At 49.1% G+C, this 20,708-nt stretch overlaps 1 protein-coding gene across 2 annotated transcripts in view; it reads left to right on the top strand.

Moving 5' to 3' along the window:
- Positions 1 to 923: 923 nt before the first annotated feature.
- The window catches only part of CHRM4 (cholinergic receptor muscarinic 4), a 39,680-nt gene continuing 19,895 nt past the window's right edge, over positions 924 to 20,708 (top strand). For both annotated transcript variants that reach the window (XM_039533516.1, XM_039533517.1), the window contains exon 1: positions 924 to 1,020. In XM_039533516.1, the coding sequence (XP_039389450.1) occupies positions 966 to 1,020 (55 nt within the window). In that variant the 5' untranslated portion in view covers positions 924 to 965. The remainder of the gene's footprint in view (positions 1,021 to 20,708) is intronic.

Here is a 20,708-nt window from a genome sequence, read left to right on the forward strand (position 1 = left end):
CAGAGACTCGAGCCTCAGGCTCGGTGCTTGGAAAGGCCGGGCCCGCACTGGGGCTCTGCGATCGGCGCCCCTCTCCCTGTTTGTGTCTCCCGCACGTCCCTTGGACGCCGCCCCAGCCCGGGAGCTGTCCGGCGCTGAAAGCCCGGCCGCGCCTCCCGGCCCGACAGCTCGTGGATGGCTCGGAAAGCGCACAACCCCCCTGCGGGCAACAGCCGCGCGCCCTGCTCCGGGGGCGGCTCCCGCCCCTCGGCTGAGTCCACGGGCCCGGGGCTCGTGGAACGGGCCGGGCGGGGCTCCCCTGCCCCAGGCGGAGGGCGGGCCGGGAGCAGAGATTGAACAGAGTCCCCGCCCCGCCCCGGCCACACCGGCTGAATAGGGGCCCCCCGAGCGAGGCCATTCACACTGGAGCCCGGGCGGGCGGCCTGTGCCCTGCCCTCCGCTGTGCACCTGGGGCCGGTGGCTTCTGGGACGGTGCCTCAGGCAAAGGCAAGTAATGGGGGGCATGACCCTGAGCTCCCGCCGCCCTGCCCCCCCCCCCGCCCAGTGATGTGCCACAGGCCCCTCAGGCTGGGTGAGAGGGGAAAGTAGCGCTCGCAGCCCAGCCGTGATTGGCTGAGGCTCCATTACATCATGGTTCCGGGGCTGCCTCGCTGCTTGTTCTTTCTTTCTTTCCCTTTTTTGTGCACGGGGGAGAAAAGTGGGCGCGCGCTAGTCAGCGCGAGAGGGCGGCACATCTGGGCAGGGCTGGGCGCGGGGCGGCCCCGGCAGGAGCGCTGGCCACGCCACGCCGGCCTGGATCCGGCTCTCTTCGCCTTCCCGCCGCGGCCCCAGCTGCCCGGAGGGAAATGCCCTAGGGAGGGAGCCTCCCATGAAGCGGACTCCGGCGTCCGGGGATCGTTCGCTCTCCCTTGATCGGCCCCAGCCCTGCAGCCGCGAGCGGTTCCCGGCGGGCGGGAAGATGCACCATGGGCTTTGAGAACAGCACGGGCGCCGGAGCGCGAACGCCCTGGGGGGCGCCCGGTGAGTGAGCGGCTCTCCCCTAGCCCGCGGGGTGCGGGGAGCCGGGATGCACAGAGCGATCCCGGCCCGGGCGTTGCTGGCCTTTGCCCCGGGCAAGGGGCGCATGTATGTTCGTCCCTCCACCTGGCTTCTGCTTACGACAGTGACCTCTCCAGCCGGAGCGGGCGCCCGGGGTGCCCTTGGCCAAGGAGTTTGCAGGAATGGGGGGGGGTAGCGCAGATTGGATCGTGGGGGTGATTCTCTCCCCGCGACCCGTCGCCCACTCCCCAAGCGCCCTCTGCTCCTAGGCAAGGACGTGCCCGCTACTTTGGGCTGTAGTTAGACGGGAAGGAGGCGGGAGCGGAAAGGGAGGCGATCGCGCAGGGATCCAGGGATGGTTAAAGGGATGGTCCCTGCACGCAGCGGGGTTCTCGGGGCAGCTGGCAGCCCCGGGCTCTGGCATTTCCCCGCTTTTCTAGGCTCGTCCCAAGAAGGGGACTGAGGTGCCGGGGTCGGGGAAGGGACGGGCGGGCTTTCCCGCGGCGGGCTGGGGACGTGCCGTCTCTCTGTCAACTTTCCCGGACTCCATTTGCCTAATAATGGTTTTTCTGCGCTTCTCCCGCGCCTTTGGTGGGCTGTCACTTGGCGCAACATCTGGGAAGCGGGGGGAAGGCGGGGGGGGGGGGTCTAGAGCCCAGCGAACCGCTCCAGCTGCTGAGGGGCGGCGGGGGACGGGGACTAACCCCGATTCCACCAGCCGGCCCCGCCGCTCAAGGCAGCGCCCGCACCGGACCAGTGAGATTCGGATCGCCCTGGGAAGCGGCTCTCAGGAAAGAACCACGATCGGTAGCACCTAATTCGGATCCAGGCTACAGCCACACTAGACTGGTACCCAGCGCAGGAGGCACTTCTCGCCTAGGGGACCACGCACTTCGGCCCCAGCGGCCGGCACTGGTCCCCTCGCCTTCCCCACCGCCCGCGGCCTCACGGGCAATCGCCGCTGGAGACTGTCCCCTTCTAACAGCACCCCAGCAAAGCACGTGGCACTCCCCTGGCTGGCCTCCATGTCTCTGTTCCCCGGGCGCGGGGGGAGCTCTGGGGACACGGGGACGCTTCCCCTCTGCAGCACTCGAGCCTACTCAGCCCTGGGTTTGGCGTAGCCCTGCTTTCGCCGGGCGCCTGGCCGCGGGTACCGCTAAGGAGCAGTCTGGGCGGTGGAGCCGGCACCCCTGACTCCGTGACAGTTAGCGAGGGACTCAGGGGCACATAGGGCATAAATCAGGGTCGGGAGGACACGGGGCCGTGTCATTATCAAGCAAACCCGGATCGTTCTGTTCCCTAAGCCGGAGAGCAAGTGCCGTAGGCAACACCTTTGTTACAATGTGCTGGGAGCTGTACAAACTAGGTAGATACGGTCGCTGTCCGGAAGAGCTGACACTCTGATGGAGACAACAAAACAGGAGGGAAGGGGAGCGACGAACAAATACAAGGGGCAAGGCGGTTATTGGCCAAGGGTTTAAGGACGTGTGTGTGTCTGTGTGTGTACACAAAGACACTGGGCAATCTGCGATGTGTGATCATGAGCTGGTGTGGCTCATGCATTATTCTGTGTCACTAGTATGATATTAAAGAGCAGGACTGCGTGAATCTACCACTGAAGTATTGTAGAGAGGACAGCCGGGAAATATGTATTAGATCCCATCTAGTCCTCCCCACCCCCTTGCAGGGCACCGATTGTTCCTTTAAGTCCATTCTCCCGGGCGGTGACTGTCAGTTTTAAATGTCCCCACGAACGAAGAGGATGGAGTGACTCCGCTTCTTCACCGATCTCACAGTTTGGCTCCCCGGTCCCCATTCACTTCACGTTTCTTCTGCTTAATTTAATCTCGTTACTTCAATTTTACCCACTGGGCCCATGCTAGGTAATTCCTGCCTTCCTTAGGTTTACTTACTGAAGGTGTCAAGTAAATCAGTGGGACCGGGTGACTGACAAGATGGGACTAGACTATGATGTGTGAATGGATTGGAATTCTCATTTGCGGTCACTTTAAATGACATTCAGTTCTTGTATTGTTCCTTTCAACTGCATCCCACCTGGAACTGTGGAAGTGGGTGACATCAGAATGGGCACCAGTAGGCGTTGTGACGTCAGCAGCCCTCAGCTTTCTGGAGATATTGTTTGATGTGATGCTTCCATTTCTAAAATACTCTTTCCCAGCAGGAAACTGTCTCAAAAGAGACTCCTTTTAAAATGAAAATTCTCCCGCCGATTTCCTAGTAGAGGGATGATACACCTAGCAAGCGGGGTCTCCTGCTCAGGCGAAGGGAAGGGAGGTGGTTCCTTTCAATCCATGTTTATGTAAAGGAACCACTCATTCTTCTTGGCACACCGGAGGGGTAAAAGCAGTGATTTAGCAGAGGGTGATGCGCATAGATAAGGTGATCTCCTAGCTGATCTCTTTCCATTCCAATGATTCAGGGGTTCTCAAATCTTTTCGTGGCACTTTAAGGGAGAGATTGTTGTATGGCTGTCTCCCTCCCATTCACCATTGTGTGTGCCACACCTCCTCTTCCATCCACAGCTGTGCTATCACCACCTCTCCTCCCCCTTTCACGAGGGTTCAGAGCGTCTATCTTCCCTGGGGCAAATGATGTTAGGAAAGTACTGAATCCTGTATTGCCAACCCCATTGAAAAAAGTCATGAGTCAGGGCCCCCGCAGATCATGAGATTGGTTTAAAATCAGGACATTAGACTGACAGGGGAGCCCTCTTTCACAGACTGCCGGTGGGACCTTGTCAGGTCAGCGAGGCACAGCTCCACAAGGGTGTTTAGACTCTTAACTTCCACTGAAATCAATGGAACTTTGGAGCCTAAACCCTTTGGAGATCTGAGCCGTAGCCTTTCTGTGCCACCATTCATGGTCTGCTGAAGGGGGATAATAGTACTTCCTGGTGGTGCTCTGAGGATAAGTCCATTAGAACTTGTAGAGTGCTTGGATACTGCAGCAATAGTGGACATACAAGTATCTAAGGGTATGTCTACACTTCAGTAGAACACCCACAGCTAGCCTGCGTCAGCTGGCTTGGGCTGTGGGGCTAGAAAATTGCAGGGTAGACATTTGGGCTTTGGCTGGAGCCCGAGTGCTGGGACCCTCCCCACTCAGGGTGGTCCCAGCACTGGGACTTCAGCCTGAGCCCGAAGATCTATACTGTAATTTTATAGCCCTGTCAGCCTGACTCAGCTGAAATGGGCCAGACACCAGTGTTTTATTGCAGTATAGACATACCCTAGGCTGGTTAGATAGTTTCCTGGAGCTGGGGATTTAAGTAAAACACCAGATATTGGAAGACTCATGATAAAATTGCAAGAGTTGGCAACTATACTGTATTTTTAGCTCTTTTTTTTTTTGAAATTTTGGCAGCTGGAAATGAGGACCCAGCATCAGCCACCTCTCCGCAATTCAGTTTAGGAACCTCTTCAGTTATTCATAGTCCTTCCTAACCTGACCAGTGGCATGCCCAGACAGAGGTTTCCAGTGTGGACTAGCAGTCACAGACTCTGCTTTTACCAAAAAGCTGGAAAACTATGTTGTTGTTTTCACTGGCACACTTCACGTTAGCTCAATACCAACTAATGGCATCCATTCCCAGAGAACCAGCTAATACCAGTTCCTGCATGGAAGGGAGACACACCCATTCCAGAGAACCAACCAGTACCTGTTCTGTTCCCACATGGTGGAGTCATGCCCATTCCCAGAGAACCTGTGAGGTGATGAATCATCTCTGAACTAGAATCTGATTAAGCCACATGTGAGGATGAATCATTTATGTGCTAGGCTTTAGCCAATCCACAAGTCAGGAGTTGGTCTGGTGACTCTCAGAGCAGATAATATAATAATAAATGGAGATATACCCATTTCATAGAACTGGAAGGGACCCTGAAAGGTCATTGAGTCCAGACCCTGCCTTCACTAGCGGGACCAAGTACTGATTTTGCTCTAGATTGAACTCACAACCCTGCGTTTAGCAGGCCAATGCTCAAATCACTGAGCTACCCCTCCCTGGGGAAACAGCCACTTAATCTGCCTAATGTCATGTCACTTGATGGCTTGGTACACTCCCCTGCTTGATAGCAGTGACAGGTACCACAGGCCTTAGCTTGAGCCAGCCTAGTTTGCCAGTCCTAGTCTGCTATTGACTCCTGATTCCAGCATTGATCACTGGCTCTGGTTCTTAGGCTGACTGCCACTGCACCAACCACCAGGCCTGGCCATCCATGTCTCAGTTTCTGGCAGAACCAGACAATACCAGTTCTGGCATGGTGGAACCAGCCAATACCGGGTCATACATGTATGTATCCAGTTGTATGAGACAGATATATTTAAAAGTGAAGGGTGGTGCTTCTGGCCATTAAGTTAGGGCTTAAAAAAAATTGGGACTGTCCCTATAAAATCGGGACATCTGGTCACCCTATATGCTAGCAGCATGGACTCCATCCTAGGCAGAGCACAACTGTTATCCCAACAAAACACTTATTATTATTTATTATTAACACTCTGGCATATACTATCTGAAATGGTGCTTGTAACAACGTCATCATTCCCCTTCCCCATTAACATCAATCTAGACAATCTCTCCCAGAGAGTAGAAATTGCAGGACATTTATTCTGCCTACCTGGAAAGCCCACGCACAAGGTAGGGCAATTTTCTCTGGCCAAATGTATTTACATTTAAAGCAATGTTAAGGTTACACATTTAGATGCAGAAAATGAGAGAGTGAAGAAATAAAAGCTCTCACGAGGCACGGGTCAGCAGAGCACCTAAGCACTTACTTGAAGCACTTTGCGAATTCAAAGCCATAGTAACATTACCTTGCTCACACTGTACAGATTCAGGTGACATTTAATAGCATATCTATTAATCAAAAGTATTATGTGCAGTGTGGGTGAGTTAATATTACTATGAAACACTTAACTTTTGCATTCTATTATTATTATTATTATTATTTCATGGTGCACAAAGGCATGATGGGAACTTTACAGAACTCATAAAAAATTACTGTCCATGCCTGAAAGCGAATGCAATGTAAATTTTAGATGAGTGGGTTGCGGGGGAAACATTGGGGTGGAGGATGGATGGATGGATGAGGAAGGGTAAAGGTTATTATCACAATGGGATAGTTTGTTCTCTCATGTTAGGCACATGACCATCTCCATAGATTAGTATGTTGTTTTTAATACAAGAGAGCCTAACAGAAATGATTTAGTACTGGCATAATTCATTCATTACGGGCATTGCAGAAGGGGCAGTGTGTTTGTGTTTAAACCTGTCCTCACAAGATTCTAGTAATACACAGTGTTGGGACCCAAATAGGTACCTGAGAGAGTTTTTGCATTTAATTTCCTTGTTTTTAATAAGACTGAAAAATGTGGGAAAGATACAAAGGGCCTCTGCATGTTGACACTGAAATTGTGCTAACTATGCTCTGGAGTTCCTCTCTCACTGAGATTCTTGGGAGTAGTGATCTAGGGTCACTGAAGTGAATGGGATTGGCAAGTCCCTGCTATTTTTTCTATCAGGCTGGGTTAACAGGAAAGCAGCACCTCTAAAAAGAAAGCAGATGAGAGCATCAGCAACAGGAGTAGATAGAAATGTAAGCTATAATTTAAATGTGCCATCTTTGTATGCATGCTGCCAGATGCCCACACACAAAATGCCATTTTGAGCTTGCATATAGGTAAATTAAGTTTAGCTAGCCACATGCAGGTACACAGTAGGATTTTCTCTCACATGGCCAACTGGTACTTTTACCCAGGGTCAGAAAATCGGGGCACCTTTTGGAGAATTGTGCTGTCAGTGTGACATGCACTAATTTGCTCCCCCAGATTTTCCCTAACACAGCCTGGAAATAGTAACATCTTGGGCAAAACAGGTGGGAGCTCTAACATTGGCTGTCACAAAGTGGGTGGAGTGTTGGTAGGTTTTGCTATAACCTTAGCAGGTACCTCTTGAGTACATTCAGAAGTGATTTTTTTTCAAATCACTTATGACTTCTTAGGGTTTATCTCCTTCCCTACACGATTCCTCCATAGAGACGATTTAGATGTAACAACACTTAGAGGATTTTTTATCCAGTCATATTTGAGTTCCTGGTGAGCATAATGAAATACTGGAAAAGTGCATTCTTCACTCTCCAATAGCTCAAAATCAGCTGTGTGTTTGTTTGTGGGGGGAACTATTGTGAGTGGATTCTGAAACCAAGTCTACAATGTTTAGTCTAAAGGAGCATTTTTCAGAAAGTTCTGAGAATGGAAATATGGATGATAATGAAAGTCCCTATCATGGATGCTGTGGAGTGGTTACAGAGTTCCTGGTCCTCAACAGAGAGGACCAGGATAATATAGAGGGACTTCCCAGTCAGGGAGTTCTCTAGTTATGGCTCTTTGTGCTTACCCCCTCACACCACAGAAACTAGAATAAAAACATACAAATCCCTCTATTTCCCCAGTTTTCTAGCAGATACATCAAGGATTTCCTTCAGCCAGACCTGTCTGCACTTAAACTGTAGCAACATTCACTGGTCGAATAGAGCTTTGTGCATTCAAAGTGCTGTACAAGCATTAATCAATCAGTCTTCACATCTTACCTCAGGGCTCAGACCCAGATCCTCAATGGGGTTTAGGCACCTAACTCCCAATTTTATAGGGACAATCCTGATATGTGGGGCTTTGTCTTATATAGGTACCTATTACCCCACCACCGCCACCACCACCTCCATCCCGATTTTTCACACTTGCTATCTGGTCACCCTACCTAACTTCCTTTGGTTTCAATGGAAGTTAGGTGCCTAATCCCTTTGAGGATCTGGGCCTCAGTCCATGTTCTGGGTTGAAGAATCATAAATCACCTCATTGGTGTTCTTCTAAAATTGTTTAACTTCCAAAGAGTTCAGACCACCAGCTGAGAAACAGCAGGAATCCTCAAGCTATTCTGCCCAGGTTGCTAACCAGGTGTAGGCTGGATGATTGTAGCATTATTGCTTATTTATATAAGTAATGCATTAATTAGTTGCCACAAAGTATCACTCTTGACCAATTCCAGGCATTTCTGGCCTTTGGGAGCACATTAATTCACATGAACTCCATTTAAACCTTTAGTTACTGGATTAACTCACTGTGCATACTGCCTCTCATTTGCACTTGCCAGCCTGCATATGTTCAGAGTAATTCATTTACTGAATTTACAAGCAGGGTTTAGGCATTTCATAGGCGTATTACTACTTGGCCATCTCCCATGACTCTGGGCCAGAAGCTTGGTGACAAGTGGTAGCAGGCTATGCTGCTGCTCCATGGCATGATTTTGCTCATGGCAGAGTGGTGGTATAATGAGACATTAATGTGGGCGCATAAAGCAGTGCATTTTCTCCTGAAGAGTCCCCAGTACATCTCATCTCAGTTACCCTGGTCTGCTCCCTCCTGCAAGAGTTCTGCCTCTCGTATTGAGAAGGGAGGAATGACAGCTGAAGGTAACAAATACAAAATCAGGCAAGAGTCTTCACTTGCCCACACTGATACACCCAAACACCATGTGCACAAGCCCTCTCTTTCCCCAGACGCCATCTGTGCACACGCCCTTCACACACACACACACCTCTTCAGTTTGTCACATCAGTATAACTGATCATGGGCCACAGTGTTAATTTATGAAATATATTAATATAAATTCCTGGTTCATTTAAAATAGTGGCCTTTGGAGAATTGCTCTCTGTGAGGAGCCTCTGGTGGAGAAACTTGTATTCAATGGCCTTGACTTTGTGCCACTGTTTACACCTGTAATGGTAGCATAATGCACCCACTTGAACTCGAAGCTCAGAGGCTTGAACTTGAGTGATGGCTCATCATACACTCATCTCACTTTACTTTGCCATGAAGATGAAGTTGACTGTACTGTCAAAGTCCCCTAAATGGTGCTGCTATGGATACAAAGCCCTATTGCAATGACAACCCAGAGGTCACTAATGGAGGTCCTGCAAATGAGAGTCCTGTTAGCAACATAATCACTCTTTACCTATACTCTGTGACTCCATCCTGTCCTACACCATTCCTGCTCTGCTCAGCTTGACTCAACTCTTCTCTTCAAATTGTGCAGCCTCACACTGATCAGAGACTCCCACAGGATCTGTCTGGGTGAAATCTGCCCCATGAAAAGGATCGGTGCACTATTTACATTTGAGAGAGACTAAAGTGGTGCTTCGGCTTTTTGCTTGTCCTCTGCACAGGGGTGAATTTCATCCTATGTATGGGATGTGTTGGTTCTTGGGGTACCAAGGACTGTGAGTCACTTTATTAGCCCCTTGTCTCCAGCGTGAGGGACATTTGTTTATGCTTAGCTGGGTGTCAGCTCCCTGGCACCACCAGCCTGTTACCCAAGCACTCTCCTCTGGGAAATGCTAAGCACTTTGTTTGCAGGTTAACAATAGGTATACCCCAGTCCCTGAGTCCCTTTGAACGAGCCCCTTATCCACTGAACACTCACAGAAATACCAAGTGTGCTGTCTCCAAGCAAATAATGTACACACCAGCTTATATGATTCAACTAAGATCAACCTCTTGCTTAATATCACAGCACTTAGATATACTGATAGTGAAAACAAGGATAAGTTGTTACCAAGGTTTCAAGAGATAGTGAGTAAGAATAATGGTTACATATAAAACAAAATCATAACATGCTTTCTGGAGACTAACCTTAACAGGCTAACGTCCCGTCTAAAGAAGTTTACCTCACCCCACAACATCTTCTGCAGAGTTTCAACCAAGGTTGGCTGAGATCTCATTTTCATGAATGTAAATGTACTGCTCATTTACTTGCTGGTGCAGGATAAAGTGGTGTCTTCTTTGCCTTTTACTTACCGTATATCTCGAAAGTTCATTGTCCATACTCAGTCAGGATAAGGACCCAGGGCTTATTTTCCTGTGTTCTGCTTCTCTATTGATTTCACATCTCCCCATTGACTTTGCATGTAAATGGATATTCATTGTGTTAACTTACAATGCTTAATCTGCATCTCAACAGAGAGACAGGTGAATAAACATCCCTTGCCTCATAGAAAACCTGTTTGTCAATTCTGCCTTGATAACAGATTTTAAACTATCCATACAAAGTATTGGTATATACATTTCACAATGGTATTGACCAGTGTGTGATCCTGGCTTTCATTTAAGATATTCTCACATGATATTCTTTGATGACAGAATGTACCTACCAGACATGGGACATTCCTATAACCCCCTTGTTAGTTGGCATTAAGGGGTTCTTGGGTCAGAGGAGACATGAAGAAATTCTTCTGGAAAGTTTTTACTTTAAGATGAACTCCTGTGTAGTCCACAGCAAACTGGATCTAAATTCTATGTTAAAGTCCTTGGATAATGTGGCACTCTGGTGCAGGAGAGTGAAAATTCTGTGGCACCTTCATGTACATTACAAAATTAAGTTTAAAAAAAAATGAATTAAATATGATAATGAATAATCCAGCCAGAACAGTAGGCTATGTCTTATCAATATTGATATTAAATTCAATTTATTTGACATCCCCACATTTGCAGTTTTCACACTGCAACAGAGATTTGTATTGACAATGCCTAACTGCACAATAGAAGCTGTCAGAAAGGGTTTGGTAGCTGGATTTGGAATCACTGGATCTTTTGGCACAGGAGGTGGGTGGGAAGCAGTTTAGATTTGTAAAATAAACACATTGTTTTAATGTTTTGCAACAGTGTTCACCAGTGAAATAGTTAACAATGCCATCTTTAGGGTCAAGAGTTAATGCTCGTTGATATGACCACAGCAATTCACATTTATTGGAGTATTGTTTTAGGCTCTCTTCAAACACAGGAAAATTTTAGTGCATTGGCTACACTGGGGGACATTTTCAAGATTTTATCTGAAACCGTAAATTCTAGAAATATACCGGTAGTTTTAAAAAAGTGAAACATAGATTTGGGAGTACTATTCTGGGTAAGGTGAATCTCACTGCCAATCCTGCACTTGCTTATTTCGCAAAATGTGGGGCCCTACTTTAAAGAGCTCTCCACACTTGGAAAACGACCTGTGTTGATATTGCTTAGGCCCCCTGCACTGGTAATGAGAATGTTTTGACTCCTATCTGGATGGGATCAATCCATTTTTAGTAGCTGTACAGAAAGCATGCTTGAGATTTAGAGGGACATGGTGTATATCATGATTACTGGAGTGGTGCTGAAGACAGTTTGATCCCATCGCTATTAACAGGATGTGGGGGAGGAAGGAAATGGGGAAGTCCTGTTGTTGACAGCCATTGGTTAGCAATAAATCATTTTCCAAGTGTAGAGAGTTCCTGAAACTGTCTAGCTCTGGATCCATCTTTTTGTTATATGTGTGTTCAGTGCCTAGTGGAAGGAGACCCTGATCCCTGACTGGGGTCTCTTGGAGTTACCATAGTGCAAATAATAAATAAGTAATACTAGCTTTTATGCTCCATAGTAAGAAATAGCTTTACAGCTGCTACGTTAACTCATAAAAGGAACTAGTTGGATCTCCAGGTGAGAGAAGCTGCTGAATCCTGGAAAGGTCAAGACCAGAGACCTGAAGTGTCTCATTCAGCCATCCCTGGAGTCTGCCAAACAGCTGAGAAACTGGGAAAAATAAGTCAGGGGAGAGCAGGATCTCTTTTTAGAAAAAGCATCTTTATTCTACTAGGTAATGGAGCTGGGAATATTCACAACTATTTTCTTTTGTGCTTCTACTCATGCTGGCAATTTGGCATCTCATTATTTTCACACTTCCATGCTAGCTGCTACTAGGGTGCACCACTGCAGGAGTGCCAATGTTCATGCTGCCTAGCAATAGGGTTCCCAGCACGATTAAGCTATTGCTGCTGAGACGCCCGGAGTCTGTGCCAGCATGCCTACACTGACCACTGCTGGAGAGCTCATTGCTGCAGCCAGCAGGAGCCACTAGGGAATGAAACAGTAACATATTTGCAGGAAATTACTTTTGGTGATTTTTTTTCAAATCTGTAAAACTTTTGGGGATTCTTCTGCAGTGGCTATTTCCCACTCTATGATCTTTCTAGCTGAATAGCCTGAAAGCTCAATTTCTTTGCAATAACCCTCTAGAAAAGGATGGAGTTGGTATTTAAGGTATTGATGTTATTCATGGGCATACTTTTGCAGGGCCCATTTTAAAGTTATAACTATCCACAAGAGCTCAGCATCTAGAGACCTAACTGGGTTTTCTGATGCCAGGCCCCATATCGCTTAGTATATTGTTAAAGGAAAGAAATTGCCTGCCTGGTTCTAACAAAAGCAACACAAAAACAGCTGCTCTTCATGGCTTGAAGTTTGTGCATTCACTAAATTGTCACACTATCCTTGAGGACCACTTGGAAGCAGGTATAGCTGGTGCAGACTGCAGCCTCTTGATGCTAGGCATAAAGAATCACGTTGCTCAAGTGCTTCTGAGACTGCTCTGGCTTCTTATTTGATCTATGTTGAAGTCAAAGAGTTGGTAATGACCACTAAAGCACTACGTTGTTTGTCTCCTTGCATCCTGAGTCCACATCTACCGCTAGTGAGAGCTAGTGATGTGAGAGCTGGGATCCGATGTGCCAGTAGTAGCAGTCGTTAGACTGGAATGTCTGTGTGCTGTGACAGGGTATTTAGGGTGAGATCATAGAATGGGCCCTGGACTCTGGAATTTGCTTTCCCAAGGGTCAGATGGGGTTCCAGTTTCATAGAATCATACATGTGTAGGACTGGAAGGGACCTCAACAGGTCATCTAGTCCAGTCCCCTGCACTCAAGGCAGGGCTAAATAATAACTAGACCATTCCTGACAGGTGTTTGCCTAACCTGTTCTTAAAAGCCTCCGTAGGCAATTTGTTCCAGTGCTTAATCACCCTGACAGGAAGTATTTTCTAATGTCCAACCTTAACCTCCTTTGCTCCTATTTAGGGCTTGTCTACACTGGCAATTAACAGTGCTGCAACTTTCTCATTCAGGGGTGTGAAAAAACACCCCCCTGAGCGCAGCAAGTTGCAGCACTGTAAAGCGCCCGTGTAGACAGTGCCCCAGCGCTGGGAGCCGCACTCCTAGTGCTGGTAGCTACACCCCTCGCTGTGGTGGGTTTTTTAGAGCGCTGGGAGAGCTGCTGCGCCGCGACCACGCAAGGCACATTAAAGCACTGCCACAGCAGCGCTTTAGAGTTGCCAATTTAGACTAGCCCTTAAGCTCATAGCTTTTTGTCCTATCCTCAGAGGTTAAGGAGAACAATTTTTCACGATCCTCCTTGTAGCAGCCATTTACATACTTGAAAACTGTTATCAAGCCCCCACCCCACATTTTCTCCTCTCCAGACTAAACAACCCATTTTTTTTCAATCTTCTCTCACAGGTCATGTTTTCTAGACCTTTAATCACTTTTGTTGCTCTTCTCTGGACTTTCTCCAGTTTGTCCACATCTTTCCTGAAATGTAGAGTGACCACATTTTCCCAAAGGGAAAACAGGACACCCTCAGGCTGCCCCAGCCCCTTTCTGCTGCTCTGCCCTCCCACACTTGGGGCCAGCCTCATCCCTCCCTTCTTCCTGCCTGGGGCCAGCCTGAGATCCCCCTCACCACTAGTGCCCGGGGCTGGTCCAACCCCCCCACTGCCTGCCTGCAGGGTTGGCCCTCTGAGTCCCCTGCCTCCTGTGATCCCCCTCCATCCTGCAACCTGCTTCCCCCCCTGTGCACGGGGCTGGTCTGAGACCTTCCTGCCTGGGGCCAGCCTGAGGTCTCCCTCCCCACTGGCACCCAGGGACAGCCTGAGCTCCCCCACTGCCCACCCATGACCCCCTCACTCCCCTACACGTGGGGCTGGTCCTCTGACCCCCTTGCTGCCAGCCCGTGACTCCCCCCCACAACATCCTCCCCTCACTTTGTGCAGGGCAGGTCCGAGCCTCCCCTTCCCCCGCCCCGGGTATGGGGCTGATGATCAGTTGGCAAGAGTAAACAGGACAAATGCCCAATTTTGTAAAAACAGTCAGGACAGCCAGGACAGGGCCTAAGAAAGGGACTGTCCTGGCCAAAACGGGACATATCGTCACCCTACTGAAATGTAGCTCCCAGAACTGGACACAATACTCCAGTTGAGGCCTAATCAGCACAGAATAAAGTGGAAGAATTACTTCTTGTGTCTTGCTTACAACACTTCTGCTAATATATCTCAGAATGATGTTTGCTTTATTTTGCAGCAGTGTTACATTGTTGACTCATATTTAGCTTGTGATCTACTATGACCCCCAGATCCCTTTCTGCAGTACTCCTTCCTAGGCAGTCATTTCCCATTTTGTATGTGTGCAGCTGATTGTTCCTTCATAAGTAGAGTACTTTGTATTTGTCCTTATTGAATTTCATCACAGGGCCGCCCAGAGGATTCCGGGGGCCCGGGGTCTTCGGCGGCGGGGGGGCCCTTCCATTCCGGGACCCGCCGCCGAAGTGCCCCGAAGACCCGTGGCGGGCCCCCCCCCCGCCGCCGAATTACCACCGAAGCGGGACCCGCTGCCGAAGTGCAGCCCGGTCTTCGGTGGTAATTCGGTGGCGGGGGGGCCCCCGCCGCGGGTCTTCAGGGCACTTCGGCGGCGGGTCCCGGAAGGAACGGCCCCCCGCCACCGAATTACTGCCAAAGACTGGGCTGCACTTTGGCAGCGGGTCCCGCTCCGTCTTCGGCGGTAATTCGCCAGCGGGGGGTCCTTCCGCCCTGGAGCGGAAGGACCCCCCACCGGCGAAGACCGGGAGCAGAAGAAACTCCTGCGCCCGGCCACGCAAGAGTGAAGGACCCCGCTCCAGGGGCCCCGAAAAACTCTGGTGGGGGCCCCTGTGGGGCTCGGGGCCTGGGGCAAATTGCCCCTCTTGCCCCCCCCTCTGGGCAGCCCTGTTTCATCATATTTACTTCAGACCATTTCTCTAGTTTGTCCAGATCATTTTGAATTTTAATCCTATCCTCCAAAGTCCTTGCAACCCCTCCCAGCTTGGTATCATTCACAAACTTTATAAATGTACTCTCTATGCCATTATCTACATAATTTATGAAGATATTGAACAGAACTGGACCCAAGGCCGATCCCTGCAAGATCCCACTTGATATGCCCTTCCAGATTGACTGTGAACCACTGATAGCTACTTTTGGGGAACGGTTTTCCAACCAGTTATGCACCCATTTTATAATAGCTTCATCTAGGTTGTATTTCCATAGTTTGTTTATGAGGTCATGCGAGACAGTATCAAAAGCCTTACTAAAGTCAAAATATACCACAGCTACCGCTTCCCCCCATCCACAAGGCTTGTTACCCTGTCAAAGAAAGCTATTATGTTGCTTTGACACTATCTGTTTTTGACAAATCCAAGCTTCTACGTGTTTGCAAATTGATTGCTTGATTATTTGCTTCATTATCTTTCCGGGTACTGAAGTTAAACTGACTGGTCTGTAATTCTCCGGGTTGTCCTTGTTTCCCTTTTTATAGACTGGGGGCTTGTCTACACTTACATTTTATAGCGCTCTAACTTGCTTGCTCTAACTTGAAAAATCACCCCTCTGAGCGCAGCAAGTCTGAGCGCTTTAAAACGCTGGTGTAGACAGGCGTGGCTCCCAGCGCTCGGCGCTAATTCCCTCGTGGAGGTGGATTACCAGGAATGCTGGGGGAAAGCTCTCCCAGCGCTCGCGCATGCTCGCACTTCAAAGCGCTGCCGTGGAAGCATTCCCGCGGAGGCATTTTGAAGTTTCCAGTGTAGACATACCCTGGCATGATATTTGCCTTTTTCCTGTCCTCTGGAATCGCTCCTGTCATTGTCATCCAAGAGTTTTCAAAGATAATTGCTGTTTGTTGCCATTACTGGCTCAGTTAAAGGCCATCAGTTCAGTCTTTAGAGGGTGACGTTATTTGTTCTGCTTAACAGCTGCATGCTGGGGATGAGTCTGTTTGTGGCGCCCCCTACATTTGGAATGCCCTCCCATTTATCATCCACCGGCCACTTCACTCTCCTCATTCCAATCTCTCCTCCAGGTTCATTTCTAGCTATAATAGCAAGTACTAACTCCTGAAAACACCTGGGAACTGACGCTCCATGCAGGGAGCATGACTAATCCAAATTACCACCTAACCATGTTGCTGTCACCCTCATCCTTCCTTGCCTCCCCCCACCCTTTCCTATTACCCCTACTCATTGTGCTATGTCTAATATAAATCTTCAAAGCAGGAACCTGTAGCCTGCTGCTTAGAGGGCAGACCTATTTCTGCTGAACTGCCCTAGAACAGGTGGTCCTATAGCTTCAACCCAGGAGTATAAAAGAATTTGAGGTTCTATCTGAGGCAGAGAGAACTAGTGCAAAAGAAAGGTTAGGCTGAGGTTTATATTTGTTGCCATTTAAGTTAAGTCACACTTTATATTAAGGGTCCATTTATAAATAATTTGCAAAGGTTTAATAAATGAATAATAGATGTTTTAATAGCTGGTTAATCAATTGTTATAGATTATATGCTCCAGCTGGGCAATAAATTATTTATAACAGTGGCTTGTAACCTATAATACCTTCTACTGATATGTTTGTTAACCATCTCTAATGCAGGCTGCTCATGTCTCTCACATTCGTATAACAACGAAACCTTAATATAAAGGGTGACAAAGTTAGCCATAAAGACAAACACAGCCAGAATGAGGGGGAGGGTTGGAGCAAACTAGTGTGTGTAACTGTTTTTGTCCATTTGCGACTCAAGTGACCAGTCAAGGTTTGAGGCCCTGTGGGTGTTCCAGCTGGGTGCAGAAATTGTTGATAATTAGGTATTTCTTTGATGCGGTTGTGTTTATTTACAAAGAATGCACAACATCCTGAGTGCAGAGGGAATCAAATAGCAGGATGCTCGCCAGGCTCGTAAACCTCTTTCCAGGTTTCATCCAGGGTCAGCCACCATGCTTTCAGCTTCTCAGGGCATGGCTACACTTGCAGATGTAGAGCGCTTTGAGTTAAACCAGCCTTCGGAGAGCGCAGTAGGGAAAGCACTGTCATCTGTCCACACTGCCAGCTGCAAGCGCACTGGAGTGGCCACATTAGCAGCTCTTGCAACTGCCACAGAGAGCAGTGCATTGTGGTAGCTATCCCAGCATGCATGTGACTGCAACATGCTTTTCAAATGGGGGTGTGTGTGACAGGGAGTATGTTGTGTGTATGTCAGGGGAGAGAGAGCGGGTTTTTGGGGGGTGGAGAGCATGTCCGCATGCTGTCTTGTAAGTTCAGACAGCAGCAGACCCCTCCCCCCCTCAAACAAAGCATTCCACAGTAATGGTTGCTTTGTCTCTGAGCAGATAAGCATGCCGGGTGTCAGATGTCAGGGAGCATTAACAGGGCATATCTGCATTCCTGCAGTGATTAAAAAACAATGACAAGAGTGGCCACTTGACTTAAGGGGATTATGGGATATTTCCTGAGGCTGATCAGAGCAGAGTAATTTACACTGACGCCCAGGTGTTTCAGCCAATGTACACCAAGGGTTAATCTTCTCGCGAGGTGGAGTACCAGGAGCGCTCTTGCCCTGGAGTCGGAGTGCTCTACGTGCCTTGCCAGTGTGGATGGGTAGTGAGCTAGGGTGCCTGGGGCTGCTTTAACTGTGGAATCAGTGCTAGGAAAGGTGTGAAAATTCCCTTGAAAGATATGGCCTAGGTGAGAGAATGGTTTGTAGGCAACTGGTATGCAGTGAACTAATTGTCTTGTCCATGGGGGCAGAAATCACTATAACAGCAACCTACTGTGGTAGCTCTCCAGAAAGGGAAAGATGGCAAGTAATTGAAATCTGTCTTGAGACCAAGAGTCTTGGGGGAATCTTAGCTGAATCAGGAACAGATTCCTGTTCCTTGGCTGAATGTTAGTGACAGGCAGCACATAGTAAAGAAGGGAAACCATTTCAATGGTCTGCAGGGTGTGATTTTGTATTTTCATAGGTGAAAAAGGCTCTTGTGACTTAATCTGTCTTGGGTTATCCATGTTTCAAAACCCTTTCATACTGGACACAGATGCAGTGCTTCCAGTTAGGGGGACAGGATGTCAGCTTGGCTGCCCCCCGAATCTAAGAGTATAGCTGTGGAATCTGAGTCTAGAAAAGTTGTTTCAGAGGTGAATCCCCCAGTCAGACAGAATGGGTAGAGTATGCCTCAGACAGCAAATTTCTCAGAAACAATACATTAGAATATAAGAACAGCCATACTGGGTCAGACCAAAGGTCCATCTTGCCCAGTATCCTCTTTTCTGACAGTGGCCAATGCCAAGTGCCCCAGAGGGAATGAATAGAACAGGTAATTATCAAGTGATCCATCCCCTGTCGCCCATTCCCAGCTTCTGGCAAACAGAGGCTAGGGACACCATCCCTGTCCATCCTGGCTAACAGCCATTGATGGACCTATCCTCCATGAATTTATCTAGTTATTTTTTTAACCCTATTATAGTCTTGACCTTCACAACATCCTCTGGCAAGGAGTTCCACAGGTTGACTGTGCGTTCTGTGAAAAAATACTTCCTTTTGTGTTCCTCGGGCTGATTGAAAGGGATTCCTCCCTGGCATTTGACAGGAAGTCCTGGAAGAGAAAAGCCCCAGATTTGGGTGATAACAAAATTTGTTTATGTTGTTGATGTGAATCTATCCTGACAGAAAGACACTGTACATATGTAAATATGTAACCGTGTATTATTTTTAATTTGTTAAATTATTTATTTTCTTTCTGTTTGGGAATGGGTTGTTGTTGGGTGTTACCAGGGTGTTTACTCCTCATTGGGATGATAAGCAAAGCTGAGATGGGGGTGTTGTTATGAGCTGGGTGAAGCCTTGTTATGGGTTGAGTTAAAACCCCATTAAGAGTTCACACCTAACAGTAAGCATAAGCACCCACTTAAGACAAAAGGCATGTGTGAACCCACCCAGGAGCTCTTGGCTGAGTATTGTTTTGGGTAGGTGTGTGTGTGTGAAGAGAGATCTCAGAAACTGAGAACAGAGGAGAACCAGCAGAGAGAGAGACAGCCTGAGGGCTTGGCTATACTTGTGAGTTAGAACCCATTAAAGCAGCCCCAGGCACCCTAGCTCACTACCTGTCCACACTGGCAAGGCACGTAGAGCGCTCCCCAACCTATCTGGACACTTTGTAGTTGCTCTAACAGAGATTTGACCTCTGCCTGCAAAGCAACCCTCAGCCCTCTCTGGGACCCTCCAGATGTAGTTTTAGTTCTTCTGTAAAACCTCCAGGCTTTAGTTTAAACTAGGGGTGGGCAAACTTTTTGGCCCAAGGGCCACATCTGGGTATGGAAATTGTATGGCGGGTCATGAAAGCTCACAAAATTGGGGATTGGGGTACAGGAGGGGGTGAGGGCTCTGGGGTGGGGCCAGAAATGAGGAGTTCAGGGTGTGGGAGTGGGCTCTGGACTGGGAAAGGAGGTTCGGGGGAAGGGGGGGTGAGGGGTCCAGCTGGGGGTGCGGGCTCTGGGCTGAGAAGGAGGGGTTGGGGGTGGAGGAGGGAGCTCTGGGCTGGGATCAAGGGGCTCAGAGGGCCAGGGGCGGCTCTAGGAATTTGGCCGCCCCAAGCATGCCGGTCCCGCGGCTCCGGGGGACCTCTTGCAGACGTGCCTGCGGAGGGTCCGCTGGTCCCGCGGCTCCGGAGGACCTCCTGCAGCCATGACTGCGGAAGGTCCGCTGGAGCCGCCTGCCGCCCTCCCTGCAAAATGCCGCCCCAAGCACACGCTTGGTGCGCTGGGGTCTGGAGCTGGCCCTGCAGAGGGCAGGACGGGGATCAAGGCTAGGACAGGGAGTTGGGGTGTGGGAGAGAGTCAGAGGTGCAGGCTCCAGGTAGTACTTACCTCTAGCAGCTCCCAGAAGCAGCGGCATGTCCCTCCCCCGCCCCGGCTCCTACGCGGAGGTGTGGCCAGGTAGCTCTGTGTGCTGCCCCGTCCACAGGTGCCGCCTCTGCAGCTCCCATTGGCCACAGTTCCCGGCCAATGGGAGCTGCGGGGATGGCACTTGGGGTAGGGACAGCATGTGGAGGGGGGACATGCTGCTGCTTCTGGGAGCTGCCTGGAGTGGGGCAAGCCCTGGACCCCGCTCCCTGGTGGGAGCTTGAGGGATGGATTAAAATGTCTGAAGGGCTGGATGTGGCCCCTGGGCTGTAGTTTGCCCACCCCTGGTTTAAACCCTTTTGTGACATCTTCAGCTCCTGTTTTGGGGCTTGTTTGAAATCCTGTTGGCACTTGGTGATTTCTGCATTTTTTCTCCATCTTGGGTAAACAGGAATAGCAGCTCACAAGCTCTCTCTTTGGAAAGTGGATCCTGTGGTGCTCCTATATGAGGTGAGCAGCTAGTAAAAATACAGGGCCCTGGGGCTGTTCTGGCTGGAAGTAAACATTGATAGATTGTGGGATTTTCTTTGATGCCATCTTGCTTATTTACAGGAATGTACAAAGGCCTGTGTCTCTGACTGCAGAAGGAACTAAGGAATGGGTTCTTAGCTTATAGCCGGCAAGCCCCATTAGCCAACACCAGACCAAAAAGGTCTCTAGCTTTTTCCAGGGTCACACTACCTACAGGTTCCTGCTTGGTTTCCTTGCCTCTCCCTTTCTGATCTCAAGAATCAGAGGGGTAGCTGTGTTAGTCTGGATCTGTAAA

This window comes from Mauremys reevesii, linkage group 4 (assembly GCF_016161935.1).
Source record: "Mauremys reevesii isolate NIE-2019 linkage group 4, ASM1616193v1, whole genome shotgun sequence".
Taxonomy (NCBI): Eukaryota; Metazoa; Chordata; order Testudines; family Geoemydidae; genus Mauremys; species Mauremys reevesii.